At 44.7% G+C, this 19,764-nt stretch overlaps 1 gene segment (V, D, J or C); it reads right to left on the reverse strand.

Annotated features, from left to right (window-relative positions):
* Positions 1-111: 111 nt before the first annotated feature.
* Positions 112-19,558, reverse strand: LOC112408433 (T-cell receptor beta chain V region CTL-F3-like). The segment is given in 3 exon segments: positions 112-1,376; positions 1,468-1,560; positions 19,172-19,558. Coding segments are annotated over 3 exon segments (583 nt in total).
* Positions 19,559-19,764: the final 206 nt, after the last annotated feature.

Below are 19,764 nucleotides of genomic sequence, written 5' to 3' on the forward strand. Positions count from 1 at the left end.
ATACAAAATGTCTTGCTCATCAGTTTGGAAATTTCTGTGGGTATCATTTTCCTGTAATACTAATGAGTCAACTTTATATCCTTCGTGTATAAATCTTTAACTGGCATTCTCTTCACTGTTAAGCTTCAGTGTTTGTTAGCTCGCAGAAACTAGCGATGGCAGAGTCAGTGTGACCCCAGCATATCTGGGGGCTGTGTGCAAAGGGGACAGAAGGGGAGCCTCAGAGAAGCATTAGGCCAGCCTTGGGGGTGGACTTCTGCACTGCAGGCTTCTGCTCAGCCTACCTTGCCCCGCCTGATGTTTAGGAAGCAGTGGAACGGAGGCCAAGGAGAAGCAGCTGTGTCTGGGTCTGTCTGAGTGCTCTGAGCTCGGGGAGCAAGTACAATTAACAGCAACATGACAAGCTGGCTTAGTAGAGACTCCAGAGACCCAACGCTGGAGAATTTATCTCTCATGAGCTGTAAAGATTCTACGGTTCCTCTATACCCCTCACCCAACTTTCCTTAATGTTAACACCATGCATAACCGTGATACTTTGCGCAAAACCAAGAATTTAACATTGCTATAACTCAGCTACAGGCTAAACTCAGATTTCCCTGGTTTTTCTACTGTTCTGTTCCAGGATCTCATCCAGGATACCACATAGCATTTGTTATGTTTCCTTAGACTCCTCCAACCCATGAGAGTTTCTCAGTCTGTTCTTGTTTTTAATGATTTTCATGCTTTTGAAGACCACCGGTCAAGTATTTTGTAGAATGCTTTTCAAACTGGGTTTGTCTGATGCTTACTCAATCTTAAATTGACAGCTCAGTGGGTAACATTTACCCTTAGCCATGGACTGTCACCCTCTGTGAGAAATTTGTGAGAAATGCCAGGAACCAGGCCCCTACTGCCTTCCCACCAAACGTTTCCTAATGTGATGGCTTGTTACATTCGGTTCTTGCCTTCCCTAGGGACAGGAGAACACCAGACCCCCTGTGCTTCTAGGGGAGGAGCTTTTACTCAGGATGGCTGGGGGCTGGAGCCCGAAGCGGAAGCAGAGGTTTTCTGCATGGGGTGGGGTGACTCTGCAGCACTGTGTCTTTGCTGCTGGCACAGAGGTACGTGGCCGAGTCCCCGGGTTCTGTGGGCTGGATCTTCAGAGTGGAGAATGATGTGTTAGGCATCTCAGCTGAGAATCGGTCCTTGGGCATCCCTGACTTATCTGTAGGAGCTTGGTTGACGAAGTAAATCAGAAACTCCAATCCCTGCACCAAGGTCTGTCTGTACCAGTAAAGCGCAGTGTGGCCTGAAATCGGCTCACAACTCAGTTACTGCATGTCCCATTTCTGTCACCTCATGCCTGGGTGTCTGGATGACTCCTGCATCTGTGGGCTCTGTGAAAGAATTTGGAAACAGAATACGAAAAATATCGGAGTCACAATAAGGAAACCCTACATGAGGACATTGAATATTCCAAGGACTCACCTATTCGCAGGAGACAAAGGGCCACACAGCAGAGGGCTCTCATGCCCACGGCAGGATGAGAACAACGATGTGGAATTGTCCACACCGGGGCCCCTGTGGAAATGAGCAGAGAAGTGCGTTTGGGACAGCTTATCCCCACAAATGTGTTTGTCAGTGACACCACTGAAGGAACCACCCCCTGCCCCCTCCCCCTGGGCCGCAACTCAGAAGCTCCCTTCAGAGAAGAAGGCTGCATCTCCAGGAAAGGAATCAGGCGGGACTGAACTCAATTATAATTGATGTAAGATAGAGATTTACACCTCCAGAGGCTCCCTGCAGATGTTTTGATATTATCAATTCATAATGCCTTCTCTATACAATCTCTTAGCTAGCGCCTGCCCACTATTTCCACTTGAACCTCAAACTCCAGGTTTAAATTGTCTCATTGCAAGCCAGCTTCTCTGTGAACCCTCCTATCCCTCTCACTGGTGGCTAGATGCTCCTGGTCATATCACACTCCAAATCATCCATCAGTTAGGAGGTGGGCTCTGGGCTCTCCAGGAAGAACGAGAATAGCAACTGCATTGTTAGGGCTTCAGGGACCGAACTGGTACCTGGAGAACTGATTCAATTTGAAAGCTCTTTTTTTTTTTTTTGCAGTGAAAGACCTTTCTGGGTTCATTTAACCTTGAGCGCTATTAAATTCTCAAAGCCCGTAGCATAGGATTTCCCTCATTTCTCTATCCCCACCGTGAAATAAGCAGATGATTTTCACGTTCTCTTTGCAAATCAGATTCTCTAGAGTTGATTTAAACTGTATTCTTACTCCTAGAAAAGCTCGATGTTTTTAAATGAACACTGGGCCCTTTCCCTATGAAAGGGGTCTGCTGCCACAAACCCACTCCCTCTCGTGGTTGAGGTTATGAAAAGCTGAGGGAAGCTTTCTGTTTACTGGGTTGTTCGAGCAAGTTATTTGTTGACCAGGAAGAAGGACCAGTTCAAATCCATATTCTGTGATTAGCACAGAGACACACTGCTGACTCTTCTGAACCCGAGGAGCACATGCCAATTTTAAAGCGAAGATAGTTTACAAGCTGGATTTTGTTACCAGAGGTACCTGTTTCCCTTGTGGGCTCCGTCCCCTTGGTTTCTGTTGGACCCTGAATGTAAAACTGAGGCCGTTATCGTATTTTTATAAAAGGTCATTGTTTGTTCCTTCCCTGTTACCTGGTACCTATAGACACGGTAGACAGAATGATGGCTCCCCAAAGAGCTCAATGCCTGATCCCTGGAACTGTGGATGCGTCACATTGCATATCAAGGGGGAAGGAATTCAGGTTCTAAATGGAATTAAGGTTGCTAATCAGCTGACCTTAATATAGGGAGACTAGACTGGATTTTCCAGGTGGGCCCAGTGTAATCACAAGGGCCCTAAAATGTGGAAGAAGAAAGAAGAGTTAGGGTTACAGCGATGCAGCATGAGAAAAGACTGGATCCATCATTGTTGGCTTTGAAGATGGAAGGACCCACTAGTGGAGAAATCTTGGTGGCCTCCAGAAGCTGAAGAAAGCAAGAAAACAGATTCTCCACTCCGGCCTCCAGAGGAAGGCAGCCGGGCTGACACCTTGTTTTAACCCACTTAGACCCATTTTGGACTTCTGACCTTCAAGACTGTAAGCTAATAAACTTGTATTGTTTTAAGCCACAAAATGTGTGGAAATTTGTTAGAGCAGCGATAGGAATCTAATAAATTACAGTATCCTTGGGGGTCATGAGTGAGAGAGGCCGTAGCGAGATACCAGATACAAGGGGGAGACCGAGGTTTAATCACACAGTAAGAACTTGAAATCAGGCCAAGGGAAGCCCAGGCAAAAGACTTCTTATCTCTGCCAGACCTCATCTGCTTCCAAGAGACACATCGGAGTCTGGCAAAACTCCATCGTGCATCTTCCTGCTGACAGCAAAAGTTCTCGGGGAGAAATTCTGTTGTCCTGATCCACCCCAGCCCCTGCCTGACACGTGGATTTGCTGGTGGTATCACCGTGGTTGTCAGCTCCTGGGGGACAGCACTTGCTCTTCTCCTGACCCTACACTCTAGGTACAGCAGAGCCGGTGGGCTGGCCTGGGCTGGCCTGGTTCAGGCTCACTAGGCTACTGTGACCCTCAAACTGCTTCTCTGCTTTTCCCAACCCAGAACGTGCAAGCTTCACCACCCAGCTCCTTGTGCAGCCACGTCTTAAGCAAACTTGGAGGAATGCCCACTGCAAGCATACCTACCATTCAAAGCCGGCTCAGAGCAAAACCCACCTACACAGCAGAGGAAGAAGGGTTGGTCCCTATTTCCTTCATTCTCAGCCATTATTCAAGACACCTGCAACTCCCTAACTCTAAACCCAACCCTATGGTTTCCCTTAATGCCATCCTTCCAGGCCACATAGATGCTAGATGACAGTGAAGCCACAGTGTCTCCTAGTGGCCGGTGGGCAGAAGCAACACAAATATGCTGTCTGCCCAGCACATGAGGGGGGTTGTGTGTTGTTCCATTGAGTACAGGGGGTGTGGGTATCATGATTTGTTGGTGTTAGAGGGTCAGTAAATAATATTGACTTATTATGGCCTAAGACGGAACACCTGTGAGTTAGACGTCAGAGTCAGGCAGAGATAATAACATCAGTTTTGATATTGGTAAATAACAGGGCTCAGATGTGAAACCAAATGGGCTGTGGCTAATACTATGTTGAATCAGAATTTAACTCACTTTCTCTCCCCTCCAAACTGCAGGCCGACCCTCTATGGATAAGAAAGTCCTCCGCTATTCTTGGTGCATGTTGAGAAAACACCAAAGAATCTATCTCTTTGCTCGGTAGCCAGGAACAAGGCAAGAAGATGAGAGACTAAAGAAGATAAAGAGATTAAATTAGATAATCTATTTCCCTTCCCATAGAGAAGATTCAGCAAGGAATAGGAAGATGAGAACAGGAGGATTACTTTACGGAAGTCCCCGAAAATGGGAAATGTCAAATAAAGTGTTGTCCTGGGAAACTGGGTTTAAGGAGAGGAGAAAAATAGACACATGTCAGTTATTCTTCCCAATTCCAGCAACTGCTCCTTGAGTATACTCGCAGAAAAACGGCACAGATGTGTCCTGACAGCATAGCAATGAAACAGATTCCAAGTCCATTCTGTACTCTGTGATCAAGTCTACAGAGTCACTCCCTGTTTCATTTCCCATCCTGCCACACGGTCCAATGGAACATCAGAGGGTATGCAATGAAAGTAAAAAAAAAAAAAAGAAAAACTTAAAACTCCAATAATAAAAATGACAAAAACAAATAGATGTCTCAATTTGATTATAAATACCCTTTACGTTTTTAAAAGAAATACTCTGGTTGAAATTAAAGTTCAAGTGTAACATCTCTATGTCGTTTAAGTTAAATATCAAAGAAATCTCAGACTAAGAATCTAACATTAATTGGTTTTTATTTAAAATTCCAAATAAAATTCTTTTGACTTTAATCCCAGTAATTATAAATGAGAGCACTCAAGATAACCCTTCTTTGCTGTCTAAATAGTTGGGTAAAAAAAAAATCAACATCAAAAACTTCAATTGGGCTTCCCTGGTGGCGCAGTGGTTGAGAGTCTGCCTGCCAATGCAGGGGACACGGGCTCGAGCCCTGGTCTGGGAAGATCCCACATGCCGCGGAGCAACTGGGCCCGTGAGCCACAACTACTGAGCCTGTGCGTCTGGAGCCTGTGCTCCACAAGAGAGGCCGCGATAGTGAGAGGCCCACGCACCGCGATGAAGAGTGGCCCCCGCTTGCCACAACTAGAGAAAGCCCTCGCACAGAAACGAGGACCCAACACAGCCAAAAAAATAAATAAATAAACAAATGTGGGGGTTAAAAAAAAAAAAGAAAAGAATTAAAAAAAAAAACCTTCAATTAATTAAAGTCTAAAATATAGTGAGAGATTCTTGGCTGGAATCTTGGAGAGGTGAGCATCTAAGGAGGGGAGCATAGCAGTCCTTTTGCCCTTAAGGACAATTGCCTTCCCTGACTCAGTGCTCGTGAAACTGACTTACAGTCCAGGGGGACAACAGTAAAAGACCAGAAAGTACCAAACGTGGGACATTGAGAAACTCAATGTTCTCTCTTGGTGATCCAGGACACCTCAAGCCTTGAATTCCAAATCAGGTAGCCCTGGACTGTTTATACCCCACATACTTGGCAGAAGCAAAACTTTCTCTGGTCGATGATCTGTCCATCCAAGATGAAAATTATTCCTACAAATCTAGTGCCTGGCACAAAGTCAAAGATAACCAGATTCATGAGGAGAAATACAAACACCATAAAAATACAAACATCACGACTGAGAAGCAGCAGAGAAAGAAAATCGACAAAAATAGTCCCACAAAGATCTCAGATGTGAAAATTACCAGACACACCCTAAGACAACTGTCTCCTGTGTTTAAAGAGATAAGATGTAATCTTGGAAACTGTTATTAGAGAATTAGTGACATAGGAGATTGGAAAAAGAACCAAATAAAAATGCTGTGAGGAGATGGTCGTCAACGACTGAGGTTTTATCAGACAAGTCAGCTGGATCAGGATATGGACAGAGCAGTCGAGGAGATATGCATTGAGTGAATGGACGTATATTATTACTTGCAGTCTTGGTTGGGTAAAGAGAGAAGTGAAACCAGCAGAGATTGAGGGCCAGTGACCATGCCTTTAGGAGAATCTCAGTAAGCTGCTTTCCAAAGAGTTCCAACCAATGCTTCAGAAAGATTTCTAAAATTATCTTAGAGAATCCAGGCGAAGTTAGAGTAGAGGATACATTCTCAGCAAAGGGATATTTTAATGCACTAAGGAACTATTTTAATGTACTAAGGCAAACAGCTGAAACACCCTCAACATGCAGTGTCGAGCTGTGTTGGTTACAGTAACAAACTCCAGAGTAAGAATTTGTTTTGAGCTAAGATTTGAGACTGGTTGCCAGGATACCCATTTGTGTATATTTCTTTGAAGTTGGAAAAGGGCTGAATAAAATAGCTAAAATGGTCATCCCACCACCAACGTCATTATTATCAACACATTTCCATAAAAACGGGAAAAAAGGGTTTTCCAACCACATACTCTGTGTTGAGACTTTGATGCCTAAAAGTTCCTGGGTAAAAGCAGAGAGAGAAGGATATCAACTTGAATCATTCAGATGGTGAAAGAAACCTCAGCGAGCCTGCTGTTTGCTACACTCATAGAATCGCCATCTGTATTATTCAAGTTTATTGGACATGTTTTGTGACTGCATATTTTTATAGGAGAAAAACCATCACTAGCCCCTGAGGGCTGAGTCTGCGACAAATACTTTCAGTTTGGGATTCTTGAGTTTTCACCACAGAACGCTTCTAATCCCTGAGTCATAATTATTTTCAAACAACAATTTCAGCTCTCGTGTTTTAAGAAATAATGTGTGTCCTCCATTTATATGCATCACAGCTTATCTCTGCAAACCCACTTCATCCCCTTGCATAATGAGGAGTAAGGGGAGGGCTGTCTGGAGCTGCCGTGAGCAACACAGAGAGGAAGGAAGGGTCTGTGCAAGGCTGTGGCTAAGCTGCTGGCACAGAAATACACAGCCGAGTCCCCCAGCTCTGCAGGCTGGATCTTGAGAGCGGAGTCTGCTCCTTGGGGCCTCTCTGCAGAAAATCGATTCTGAGGCAGCTACAGAACATTTATTTCAGCCTCTTCCTCAAAGAGAATCAGTAGCTCCAGACCCCTTGTAAAGGATACTGTGGCCTGAAATAGGATCGCATCACAAAGCCATGGCCTGTCTTTTCTCTGTGATCTTGTGTCTGGGGGACTGCGTGACTCCACCTTCTGTGAGTTCTGTATCAGGAAAAGACAGAATTTGAATATGGAAAGAGGAGATGATTGAAATAATCACTGGAAAGAGAAAACGCAGAGAGAGCTTGGTGTTCTCAGGACTTACAGTTGTACTTTATGTAACAATTATGCCCCCAGGAGACAGAGGGTTTCGCTCAGCAGAGGAGCCCGGAGCCCATGGCAGGGTCAGGGCAGCAGTGGGAGGTTGACCAGCTCAGGGTCCTTGTAAGCATGAGCAGAGGAGGAGGGGCGTCCTTGTCCCCACTGGCAATTCCCATGGTGACATCACTGTCTCGCAAATGCCCATAGTCTTAGAAACCAACCGTTATTAACTAAAACATATCTAGAAGTTTGTTGAACATGTTCATAGACTGTATGTGAATGAATTCATCCAACTGTCCCCACGCATGGCTCCAGGGCTGAGCGATTGGATCTCCCATCACCACCTTCTAACTCTCTGCTGGATGTTTCTACTTGGATGTGTCAAAGGTGACTCATGTTTGAAATATCAGTTAATAACCTTTTTGTGTTATCTGTAATTATCCTTTTCTTTGGAGGTGTCTCTTTTACCAGGTTCTCTATTTTCCCAATCAGATGAGCTTAGACAAGGTAAAGCCAGGGTAATTGCCACCGCTTTATCCTAGAAGCACAGTGAACTAACTGACACAATTGAAGGTAGAGAGAGAAAATGATGCCCTGAGTGTAGATGTGAGTTGGAAGCTTTTATTCTGTCTGAAGGTCAAAGACCAGTTTCCTCTTTGCTTTCACTCATCTCCATGATGCATTCAGAGAACTCTCTTATCCCTGAAAATACCAGGATGGATACAGTAACAGTAAATACAAAATTGAATCTTCTGGAATCTTAAAAAACATAGCATAACATACAATTGAATTGCACTGGTTAGTATCTGACTTCTTTTTTTAACAGGGCAACATTTGTTCTGAAACCTTTCTTTTCATTGTCTGAGTGGTGAGGTAGAAAGGGTTAGAGGACTGGAGAAGGCCCCAAGAGTTGGTGTGAAACAAGAAAACAAGGAAATGTGTGTCAGAGAGGTGGAAACAGGAGAGTCGTGTTCTCAGAGATAATCTTCTGAGTACCCACAACCTAGGGCTTACATGCCAACGCTATCAAGTTAAGACCCACAGATGTAGAACCATCAGAGCCATCCATTTCCCTCGTAAATTCTCTATCATTGAGATAGAAAAGCTGCTGGTCTGAGTCCAACTTATGTTGGTACCAGTTAATTATCCCATGATGGGAAGTTTCTTCACATTGAGGTGTCACTACTTGTCCCATTCTTGTGCCCAGGGGTTAAAAGTTCTGAGTGATGGCAGCGTTCAGGGTGGCAGGACACAGGGCTGATCAGGCTACATACAAAATGCTTGCAATTGAGGCTTGCCCATTCCAGGGAAGAAATCCCTGCTGTCTTCCCAGGCCTCACCTGCAGCACTGAACAAATCCAAAACAAAATCCAGGCAGGGATGGGGCACCTTACTGCTCAAGGGAGGAAAGGCAGGAGTTCTGGGAGATCTGATATTTATTAAGGATATTTGCAGTGTCTTAGCCAGCGATTTGAGACTAGCCTAGACAAGGTCTTGAATTATCTACTCTCCTCCCCTGCATTTCCCTTACATTATCCTTACATCATTCCTTTACATCATTCCCTTACAGCATCTAGGACACACAACACTCCCCTGCATTTCCCTTACATCATCCTTACATCATTCCTTTACATCATTCCCTTACAGCATCTAGGACACACAACTAGTAGGGGTTAAGTTTGGGGTACAGGTGTATATCTAGAGTTTCTCTAATGGTCTCCCAAGGCAGATGTTTTCCATCTCATGGGTCCCTGAGAATTTGGCCGGCTCCTGGCTCTTGTCTACACCCCCAGCAGGGTCAGAAGATTCTCCACTTGGTGATTTGCTCCGTTTTTACAGTTCAGGTTCATTGCTAAGCAAAACCCACCTGCATCCATAAAGGAAGAAGAGTCTCCATTTAATTCCTCACATTCCACTGGCCACTCACATCTGCAAACCAGAGGCTGGATGCAAGGATGAAGTTGCATTTTTCTTGCCTCAACTTCTAAGGGAGAACTAAGCCCTGTTTCAAAAACATCTACAGATTTAATGTGATCCCTATCAAATTACCCATGACATTTTTCATAGAACTAGAACAAATAATCCTAAAATTCATATGGAAACATAAAAGACCCAGAATTACCAAAGCAATCCTGAGAAAAAAGAACAAAGCAGGAGGCATAACCCTCCCAGACTTGAGAAAATACCACAAAGCTATAGTAATAAAAACAGCATGGTATTGGCACAAAAATAGATAAATGGATCAGAATAGAGAGACCAGAAATAAACACGCACACCTACAGTCAGTTAGTCTTCGACAAAGGAGGCAAGAATATCCAACGGAGAAAAGACAGTCTCTTCAGCAAGCGGTGTTGGGACATCTGGACAGCCACATGTAAACCAATGAAGTTAGAACATACCCTCACTCCATACACAGAAATAAACTCAAGTGCTTCCCTGGTGGCGCAGTGGTTAAGAATCCGCCTGCCAATGCAGGGAACACGGGTTTGAGCCCTGGTCCGGGAAGATCCCACATGCTGCGGAGCAACTAAGCCCGTGCACCACAACTACTGAGCCTGCGCTCTAGAGCCCGCGAGCCACAACTGCTGAGCCCACGAGCCACAACTACTGAAGCCCGCATGCCTAGAGCCCGTGCTCTGCAACAAGAGAAGCCACCGCAATGAGAAGCCTGTGCACCTCAACAAAGAGTAGCCCCTGCTCGCTGCAACTAGGGAAAGCCCGTGCACAGCAACAAAGACCCAACACAGCCAAAAATAAATAAATTTTAAAAACAATTCAACCCCCCCAAAATAAATAAATAAACTCAAAATGGCTTAAAGACTTAAATGTAGGACATGACACCATAAAACTCCTAAAAGAGAACATAGGCAAAACATTCTCTGACATAAATTGTACCAAAGTTTTCTTACGTCAGTCTCCTAAGGCAATAGAAATAAAAGCAAAAATAAACAAATGGGACCTAATCAAACGTATAAGCTTTTGGCATTTTCTCACCTCCTGAGATGGCCCACACTCTGTCTGTGGAGTGTGTTTCTCTCTAAATAAATCCACTTCTTACCTAGAAACAAACAAACAAACAAAAAACCAACTTATAGGCTTTTGCACAGCAAAGGAAACCAAAAACAAAATGAAAAGACAACCTACGGACTGGGAGAAAATATTTGCAAATGATGCGATTGACAAGCGCTTAATTTCCAAAATATACAAACAGCTCATACAACTCAATAACAAAAAAACAAACAACCTAATCAAAACATGGGCAGAAGTCCTAAATAGCCATTTCTCCAAAGAAGACATAGAGATGGCCAATAGGCATATGAAAAGATGCTCAACATCACTAATTATTACAGAAATGTAAAACAAAACTAAAATGAGGTACTACCTCACACTGGTCAGAACGGCCATCATTAAAAAGTCTACAAATAACAGATGCTGAAGAGAGTGTGGAGAAAAGAGAACCCTCCTACACTGTTGGTGAGAATGTAAATTGGTGCAGCCATTATGGAAAACAGTATGGAGGTTCCTCAATAAACTAAAAATAGAGTTGCCATATGATCCAGCAATCCCACTTCTGGGCATATACCCAGACAAAACTATAATTCAAAAATATACATGGGCCCCTATGTTCATAGCAGCACTATTTACAATAGCCAAGACATGGAAGTAACCTAAATGTCCATTGACAGATGAATGAATACAGATGATGTTGTACATATACACAATGGAATACTACTCAGCCATTAAAAAAGAATGAAATAATGCCATTTGCAGCAACATGGATGGACCTAGAGATTATCATACTAAGTGAATAAGTCAGAAAGAGAAAGACAAATACCATATGATATCAATTAGATGTGGAATCTAAAATATGACACAAATGAACGTATTGACAAAACAGAAACAGACTCACAGACATAGAAAACAGACTTGTGGTTGCCAAGGGGGAGGGTGGGTAGAGGAGGGATAGATTGGGAGTCTGGGATTAGCAGACTCAAACTATTTTATATAGAAAGGATAAACAACCTGGTCCTACTGTATAGCACAGGAAACTATATTCAATATCTTGTAATAAACCATAATGGAAAACAACATGAAAAAGAACATACATATATAACTGAATCACTTTGCTGTACGCCAGAAACTAATACAACATTGTAAATCAACTATGCTTCAATAAATAAATACATAAATAATTTAATTAATTAGTTAATTAATTAAATACAAAAACCCTCAATCTGCTTCTCCATCCAAAACCAATGCCTCCCGATGGCCAGTGGTTCGGGGTCACTGGCCTGAGGCCCTTCATCCAGTGGCCCAGGGAGCCTGGTGCGACTTCACTATTTGCATTAGAACTGGGGCTGACACCAGGCAGTGTTTGTGAAGGTAAATCCTCCCAGCTCCTCTGCAGCTCCTGTTCCCTCCTCACTACGCTAATACATACTGTTCAACTACAACTTGGGATAAATATTACTTTTCCTCCATTTACATTCAGTCAACTTCCCAAAGTTTGTGAGTTTTTGACTATCCTTTAGAATACTCAGCCTCTCTTGACACAGAGAAAATGGTCCTGTGCAGCTGTTATATAAAGACAGTGAAAGGAACCTAAGTAATTTGAGTATTTTGGTAATTTATCCTGAAGTGTTGTTGTCGGAGTATATCCCACAAAATGTTCTCTGATATAGCTGTAATTTTCTTTTATTTATTTTATTTTTGACTGTGTTGGGTCTTCGTTGCTGCACACAGGCTTTTCTCTGGTTGCGGCGAGTGGGGGCTACTCTTCATTGCAGTGCATGGGCTTCTCATTGCAGTGGCTTCTCTTGTTGTGGAGCACGGGCTCCAGGCATGCGGGCTTCAGAAGTTAATGCACACGGGCTCAGTAGTTATGGCTCGCGGGCTCTAGAGTGCAGGCTCAGTAGTTGTAGCGCACGGGCTTAGTTGTTCCATGGCATGTGGCATCTTCCCAGACCAGGGCTCGAACCTGTGTCCCCTGCATTGGCAGGCGGATTCTTAACCATTTTGCCACCAGGGAAGCCCTGTAATTTTTCTTTTGTAGTGTAAGAGAATTTCCAGTAATCGGTACCTTTACTCAAATTTCAGACTGTCACTCTTGAAAATTTTCCAGTCTGGTAAGTTTGAGGTCGTAACTTACTGTTTCAGTTTGCAAGGGTTTGATTCTAAGTAAGGTTGAGAATGTATTCACATGTTTAGTGAGAATTCATGTTACCCAGAATTACCTAGATTAAGTACTGCCATTTTTACTGGGTCATCTTTTCCTTATTAAGTAATAAGAATTATTTATTCATTTTCGATACTAACTCTAATAGACAAGGTCAGCTATGCTACAGAGAATAAAACAAACCCTAAAATCCCAGTGGTTTAACTCTAAAACATTCTATTCCCCATGACCATGAAGTCCAGTGTGGCACGAACAGCTTCTTTCTGTGGTTGTCCACCAAATTATGATCCAGGGAGCCAGGCTGCTTCTACAGTTTAATTAGCCAGACAATAAAGGGTACCTTCCAAGTTCCTCCAAGCATGGCAGAAGGGACTTGAGGCGTGCCCATGCAGAAAGAAGCTAACGCAGCAGGTCTGAAACTGCTGTGTCTAGAAAGGCCTGCTTGCAAGTCTGGCCTTTGGCTGGCATCTGGGAACTTGGCTGGTGAACAGCTATCTATATTGATAGAAAGTTTTTTTTGAGAAGAGTGTTTCACTGTGCCTGGACCATTGGTGTGAAAAACATAGTTTATGCTGAACCCTGGATTTCCTTCTGGGAGACTAGATCTTCCATTTGTGGTAGGCAGTGGGTGCCTATGGGATCAGCTCCCAGTAAAACCTTGGGCACTGAGCACTCATGGGCTCCCTTGGCAGAAATATCATACCCATGTTGCTGCATTTTTCTTGCTGGGGGAAGTGTGAGCTCTGTGTGAGCCCTCCCAGGAGGAAGAGAGCATAACGAAGCCTGTGTATGGATGGATTCTTCTAGACTCCATGTCTTTTTCCCTTATGATCTGCCACTGAATATATCCCGTGAGTCTTTTAGCAAATCTCCAAGTGGGAGGATACTTGGAGGCCTCATCACAGTGCCACGGAATGTTATAAAGGACACGGCTTGAAACTGGCTTGCATAATTTTCACACACATCCCATTGTTCAAAACCTAGTCTTAGGTTCCCAACCCTCCAACCATAGTGATGTTGGAATCACATCGGAGCCACAGGAATTTGGTCTCTGTCACACTGATTCTTTATCATCTGTCTGCAAGTCTTCATGTCTTTTCTCAGTCTGTGGCTTACCTTTTCATTTTTTACAGTGTGTTCTGACGTACAAGAGTTTAATTGAATGCAACTCACATTATGAATATTTTCTTTGTAGTTTGTGTTCTTTTGTGTCTCCATTAAAAAAAAAAACAACAAACCCTTCCTCAGATGAATGCCCCAGAATATTTTTTCTTAATTTCTCCTAGTAAAATTTAATTTTACTCTTCACAATTAAGATTAAGTATACCTGAAATAGATTTTCATGTAAAGAATGAAGTAGAGAGTTAGAAAGAAGAGGGAGGGATATATATTTAGTGCGAGAGAAACAGCCTACAGAAAAGATCTTAGGGTGGCAAAGCACATGGCACAGAAGAGGAAAAAACTAAATGTGGATGCATGTGGCTGGAACAGGGAAAGTCAGGGGAAACTTGTGCAAGACGATGGTGAGGGACAGACAGAAACAAACGTTATAGGACCTTGTAGGGCTATTGTCCAGTAGAAGAAAGGCAGCCAGGAGCAGAGACCATGTGAGTGAACATTTCTTTTTTTCTTTAATATTTATTTACTTATTTCTGGCTGCGTCGTGTCTTGGTTGCGGCATATGGGATCTTTCGTTGTGGTGCATGGGCTCTCTAGCTGTGGCGCCCAGGCTTAGCTGCTCTGCGGCATGTGGGATCTTAGTTCCCCGACCAGAGATTGAACCCGTGTCCCTTGCATCAGAAGGCAGATTCTTAACCTCTGGGCCACCAGGGAAGTCCCCGTGAGTGAAGGTTTCTGACTTGTAAGGTGAAGGATAGTAGAGGGTGGGGTAGGCAGTAGATGAAGACGTCACAAAGCTCACAGGGGAGAGAAGGATGTGGGCCTTTGAGATTATCAAGGGGATCTTCATGTATCTCAAGTAAAGTTGCACTTTCCTTTCTGCAAGCAGAGGGGACCTCAGAAGAGAGAACCAGCTAGCTGTAGTGTTGAGTTGACCCGCAGTCAGGCTAAGACGGGCATGGGGCAGACTTCAGCACTGAGAGTCACACTGCCCACTGCTGTCCAGCCCCCATGCTGGCAAGAACTCTGTGCCTTTGATGGAGACAGGGGCTTCTGAGGGTTTGGGCCAGACCTCACGTGTGCGGGCAACCCTCAGTCTTTCTAACCACGCTTTATGTGCAGAGAAGAAGCAGCTGTGCAGTACTGTGGAGTCACTGCTGGCACAGAAGTACACAGATGTCCGGGAGGGGATAACAGACTCCAGGGCCAGGGGGAAATCCTCTGTTTTTGATCTCGAGACGTTGTACCCATCAGGGATTTCTCCTTTCTCAGTGTTGCCAACACTACAGGAGTAATGGATCAGCCTCAGCCCATGTCCCAGGTCTTGTCGGTACCAGTACATACAGTTATGGTTATCAGTCTGGTGACATTCCAGAGTCACTGTCTCTCCTGTCACTGTGATCTTGTGTCTTGGTTTCTGGGTGATCCCGGCCTCCACAGGTCCTGTGATAGACAGAGCTGATGTTGTCATCCCAAGAGGAAGGCTAGTATTGAGGTCTTGAGAATTCCAGGGACGGGAGCCCACCTGTACTCACCTGCCCACAGGAGATAAAAAGCCATGCCGAAGAAGAGCCTGGTGACCATTTCCGGTCCTGGACAGAAGCTCATATCATCCAGTTTTGTTTTGGGGAAATAGAACTTGGGTTCTTGGGAAATCCTTGGCCGTCCAGTGGTTAGGACTCAGCACTTTCACTGCCGTGGTGTGCCTGGGTTCTATCCCTGGTCCGGGAACTAAGCTCCCACAAGCCTCGAGGCCCAGCCAAAACAACAACTTGGGCTGCCAGTAACTCAATGATGTCACTATCCTTGACACATGCTTGAGCTGCAGAGCTCAGCTGCCACAGCCCTTCCCACAGGAAGAAGTCAATAATATATATAAAGTTGAACAGCTCAGAACAGGAAGAATTAGTAAGTCTGCTTTAAAAAGAAATCTTATGTCTCTACGCTTTTTCCCTGCCTTTTAGTAAGGAAATTTTTTCTTCCCTGCATAATAAAACTCCTTATTTGGACGCTGTTAAGATTTTTCATATCTCATGGTAATCCCAGTACTTTTGTGACCTCTCTGCTCAAAATGTTACTAGTTTTTTTCCCTTTGCCTAAACTCTGGATAATTGACTATCAGCCAACAGTGATCTTTTCATTTAAAAAGAACTACCTGATGTCCAGAATGTCTCAAGGTCAAAGTCATTGGAATTTGAAGAATTGTTTACATTGGGAGCCCCACTATCTGTGCTCAGGTCTCTATATCCTTGGGGGTAAGAGTCCTCCCTTTTTTTCCCCCCCCCCGAGGAGGCCATGGGCGGACTAGACCACTTACCCCCTGTGACCGTGCTTTCTGTGAAAAAGAAAGGAGGTGCATTAGCAATGTGGATGAGAGACCCATCCAGACGTACACATGCGTGATGCCTCCAGGGCCACAGGGAAATGTTCTGTCTCCATTTGAAAGGTCTCATACACTCCAAATGAGAGAATATTGATTGAATCATATTTTATTACATTGAATCATAAATTGCTGTAGTGCAAGACTTACAGCTAGACAATATCAGGGCGTACTGTCATTTCAAACATAGGTCATGTGAGTGTGTGTGGCTCCCCTATTTCTGTGATTATATATCTCCATGTTATCTGGATGGGTAATTCCTATAATCACACAGTAGTGAGAAAGGATATGGAATCCAAAATCAGAGGCAAGAAGGAGGCTGATGTAGCACTGCATGGAAATGCTTGTGACTGGGGTCTGGCAAACTTGGGGAAGGGCTTTCCCATCTATGCCCAGGACCCACATTGTCCCAGAGACCAAGAGCCTGACAGCAAAGCAGCCTACTGACCCCAGCTGGGTGTGTGCAAAAAAAAGGGAGTTTTTCAGCTAGGACTCACATTCTTTGGGGTAGGGTACACAGAGTCCTAGAAAGCTGAGGACTGTTCTCATGATAAGGTATGATCTACCTATAATATTAATATTCTCAACAATACACTAATTTTTTGGGGGGAATAAGTATTTACCAGGAATATTTCCTTTTTATTTTTAAATTAATTAATTATCAAGTCACAAATTTGGTGTTGCTGAAAACATACACCTCATCTAGAAGCTTTGTCTGTTTTTTGGTTTTTAGTTTTTTTTGTTTTGTTTTTGCACTGGTGTTTCTAGGCACCTGGAACAGTATAGAACAGTACCTACACACGGTAAGTAGTGAAGAATAGACTGGCCATAAAGTCAGTGAAGAATAAAATAACTTCAGGCCCTCTCAATTGCATAGAAACTTTCCAAGACTTAAAAATTTTTTTTTCTATTCTCTTTTTCAAAGAGCACCCTAACATTTGATAAGGTTTAGGCCGCACCAAAACCTGGACTACTCCGCATTCAATAAGTGTTTGTTGAATGACTGAAGAAAAAAAATGATTATCTGAGTCCAGGCCGACTCTACTTTCATAAGACGTAACTCTAGTCTATTCAGTTGCAAATATCAATAGGTTCAGAGCTTTAAGGGAGCAGAGATCATGTAAGTCTGTTGGGAATTCAAAATAAACCAAAGTGAATTGAGAAAGATTCATTCATATATGTTATATAAGACTTTTTGAATGACTGAATGGCAGTATGAAGAAAAGAAAAACGGTGGCCTCTTTGAAAGAGAAGGGTCTTCTTATTTATTTATTTATTTTTGGCTGCATTGGGTCTTCATTGCTGTGCACGGGCTTTCTCTAGTTGCGGTGAGCAGGGGCTACTCTTCGTTGTGGTACATGGCTTCTCATTGCAGTGGCTTCTCTTGTTGCAGAGCACGGGCTCTAGGCGCGTGGGCTTCAGTAGTTGTGGCGCACGGGCTTAGTTGTTCCGCGGCATGTGGGATCTTCCCAGACCAGGGCTCAAACCCGTGTCCCCTGCATTGGCAGGCGGATTCTTAACCACCGCGCCACCAGGGAAGCCCGAGAAGGGTCTTCTGATGTGACATCATTCCATCACTGTCAGAGAGCAGGGAGAATGAAGCAGGGAAGGAGAAAACCAGGATAAGGCACCATAGTGAAGTTCTGCTGGGGCAACAGGAGATGGATTCCATTGGGACCTTCTGAGAAGCCCAGGAAATTCCTCTCTGAACTATTCCTGAATGCTGACTCCAGAGCTTTCATTCCCTGACTCCTGTCTCACAAGGAGCTTTAGCACCCCTCCAGCTCTGGCTGCCCTGTATACGGGCCAACGGGGCTCCTATGACATCAGAGAAGACCCTGGAGCAGAAAGCAGAGGGACCCCCAGCATGCATGTGATGGGGAGCTGTCAGCATGGGGCAAATGGACGTAGGCTTGCACATAACCCTTAACCGCAGCCAAGGATGAAATCAGAGGTGGGCTGAGGATGTGATGGAAAGCCCTAGAGGCTCCTTGATGGCCACTCTTCAAGTGAAAGTGTCCCTTCTTCTAGCAGATCTTTCTCGTGACCACTAATGGCTCGCAAGCCAGAATTTTCTGGAAGCACCACACCTTCTTGCATATCAGACTTAATATCAAACAGGAAGGGCTGTCCTGGGTCCCATTTTCATTTTCCCTTAAGAAGCAACTCTTTGTAGTTTCACATAATAAATGATCAGACGACTGTATTTGCATTTCAGATGATTTTGCGTCTGGAGCACAGGTTACTCAGGCAAAAGTAATCCATGCCTGCCTTTGATCCCGGAATTGCACACAGCCAGTAATTGTGCTAGACCAGAGTTGTGTCAGAGAATTAACAGGGAACTAAGATTTCTTAAGCCTGTAATTTGTATTACGCAATTTGTTTCATTTTCTTGCATAAAACCTCTGCAAAACAGGTGTCATTGGTCTCAGTTTACAAACGGGAAAACTCAGCCAAATCTTTTCCAAGTCACCAGCTCGAGGCAGGTCGGAATAGTCCAAGGCAAAACAGACCAAGGTCTCTGAAGTCCGAACTCTTTTCTCTTTAGCCTCCCAGGTGAAGATGTTGTGATGATAACTTGTGTCAGAGTCAGTGTTTCTGAAAGGGACTTTTGGGTCAATGTTCCGATTCTGAAGATGTCTACCTCTACCAAAACGCAGAGGGGGATCTAAAGCGTGGTTGGGTTTGAGTCTCAGCTCTGATATTTGTTAGCTGTGCCTGCTTCAGCAAGTTATCTAAACTCTCCAGCAATCAGTTTTTTCCCCCTTAACGTGGTGCTCTATCTCACGTGCTTCTTAAGAAAACTAATCGAAATAACATACTTAAGAAGCTGGATACCTAGCACAGGAAGGAGTCTGATACTAGCAACAGTCAAAGCTTTGGGGTCCAGGGCTGTCCCACCTGAGCTCAGGACTCATCTGCCCCCGTGGGCCACACAGCCAAGAAGCCGAGTGCCCCAGGTGACTCAGGCAGTACGAAACTGGTCTTCTCCCTACTCAGGGCTCTGGTTTCCAGGGTGAGAGAGCAAATGTTTGATCCTCCCTTTTCTCTGTATGGAGGGCTTACCTGTGATGTCGCTGTTCTGATGTCCCTGTCCTTGTGGACTCCCGCAGGCGCCCTGCACCCCCCCAGCCAGGCTCAGCTGATCGAGGCCTTCCCATGCTGTCCAGTCACCCATGGAGCAGGTGGGGCTGGGTGTGCTGAGATAGGCTGTGCAGGGCTGGGCCAGGTGATCAACCCTCGCTGCTTCTCTATTGCCCCAGGGCAGGAGCTCCTTTCCCTACACCTGTCTTCGATGATCCAGGCTGCCCCACTGAAGCCCCGTCGGGCTCTTCACTAAATGTAGCCTCCCAGAGAGGCCTTTCCTCCCTGCCAGGCGAAGTCCATGGTTCCCTGCTGGGACAAACACACCTGCACGTTTGTTAATGCGAGAAGCCTGTGATCAGCTCTTCAAATGCCAACACTGACTCTGATTCATCAGATAATCTCCCTGACGCAGGGACCGAGCCAGGACTCTCTCGCCCTTAACCCCGCCCCCTCCTCCTCTCCCTCCCCCTCTCCCTCCCGCTCCCGGACGCTGCTGAAGGAGGCTCGCTCAGCGGATCCACAGTGCCCTCAAGTGGCCAGTTGTGCATTAGCGCAATTGCCAGAGCCCAGGC

The sequence above is a fragment of the Neophocaena asiaeorientalis genome, unplaced genomic scaffold (genome assembly GCF_003031525.2).
Source record: "Neophocaena asiaeorientalis asiaeorientalis breed wild unplaced genomic scaffold, Neophocaena_asiaeorientalis_V1.1 scaffold206, whole genome shotgun sequence".
NCBI lineage: Eukaryota > Metazoa > Chordata > Mammalia > Artiodactyla > Phocoenidae > Neophocaena > Neophocaena asiaeorientalis.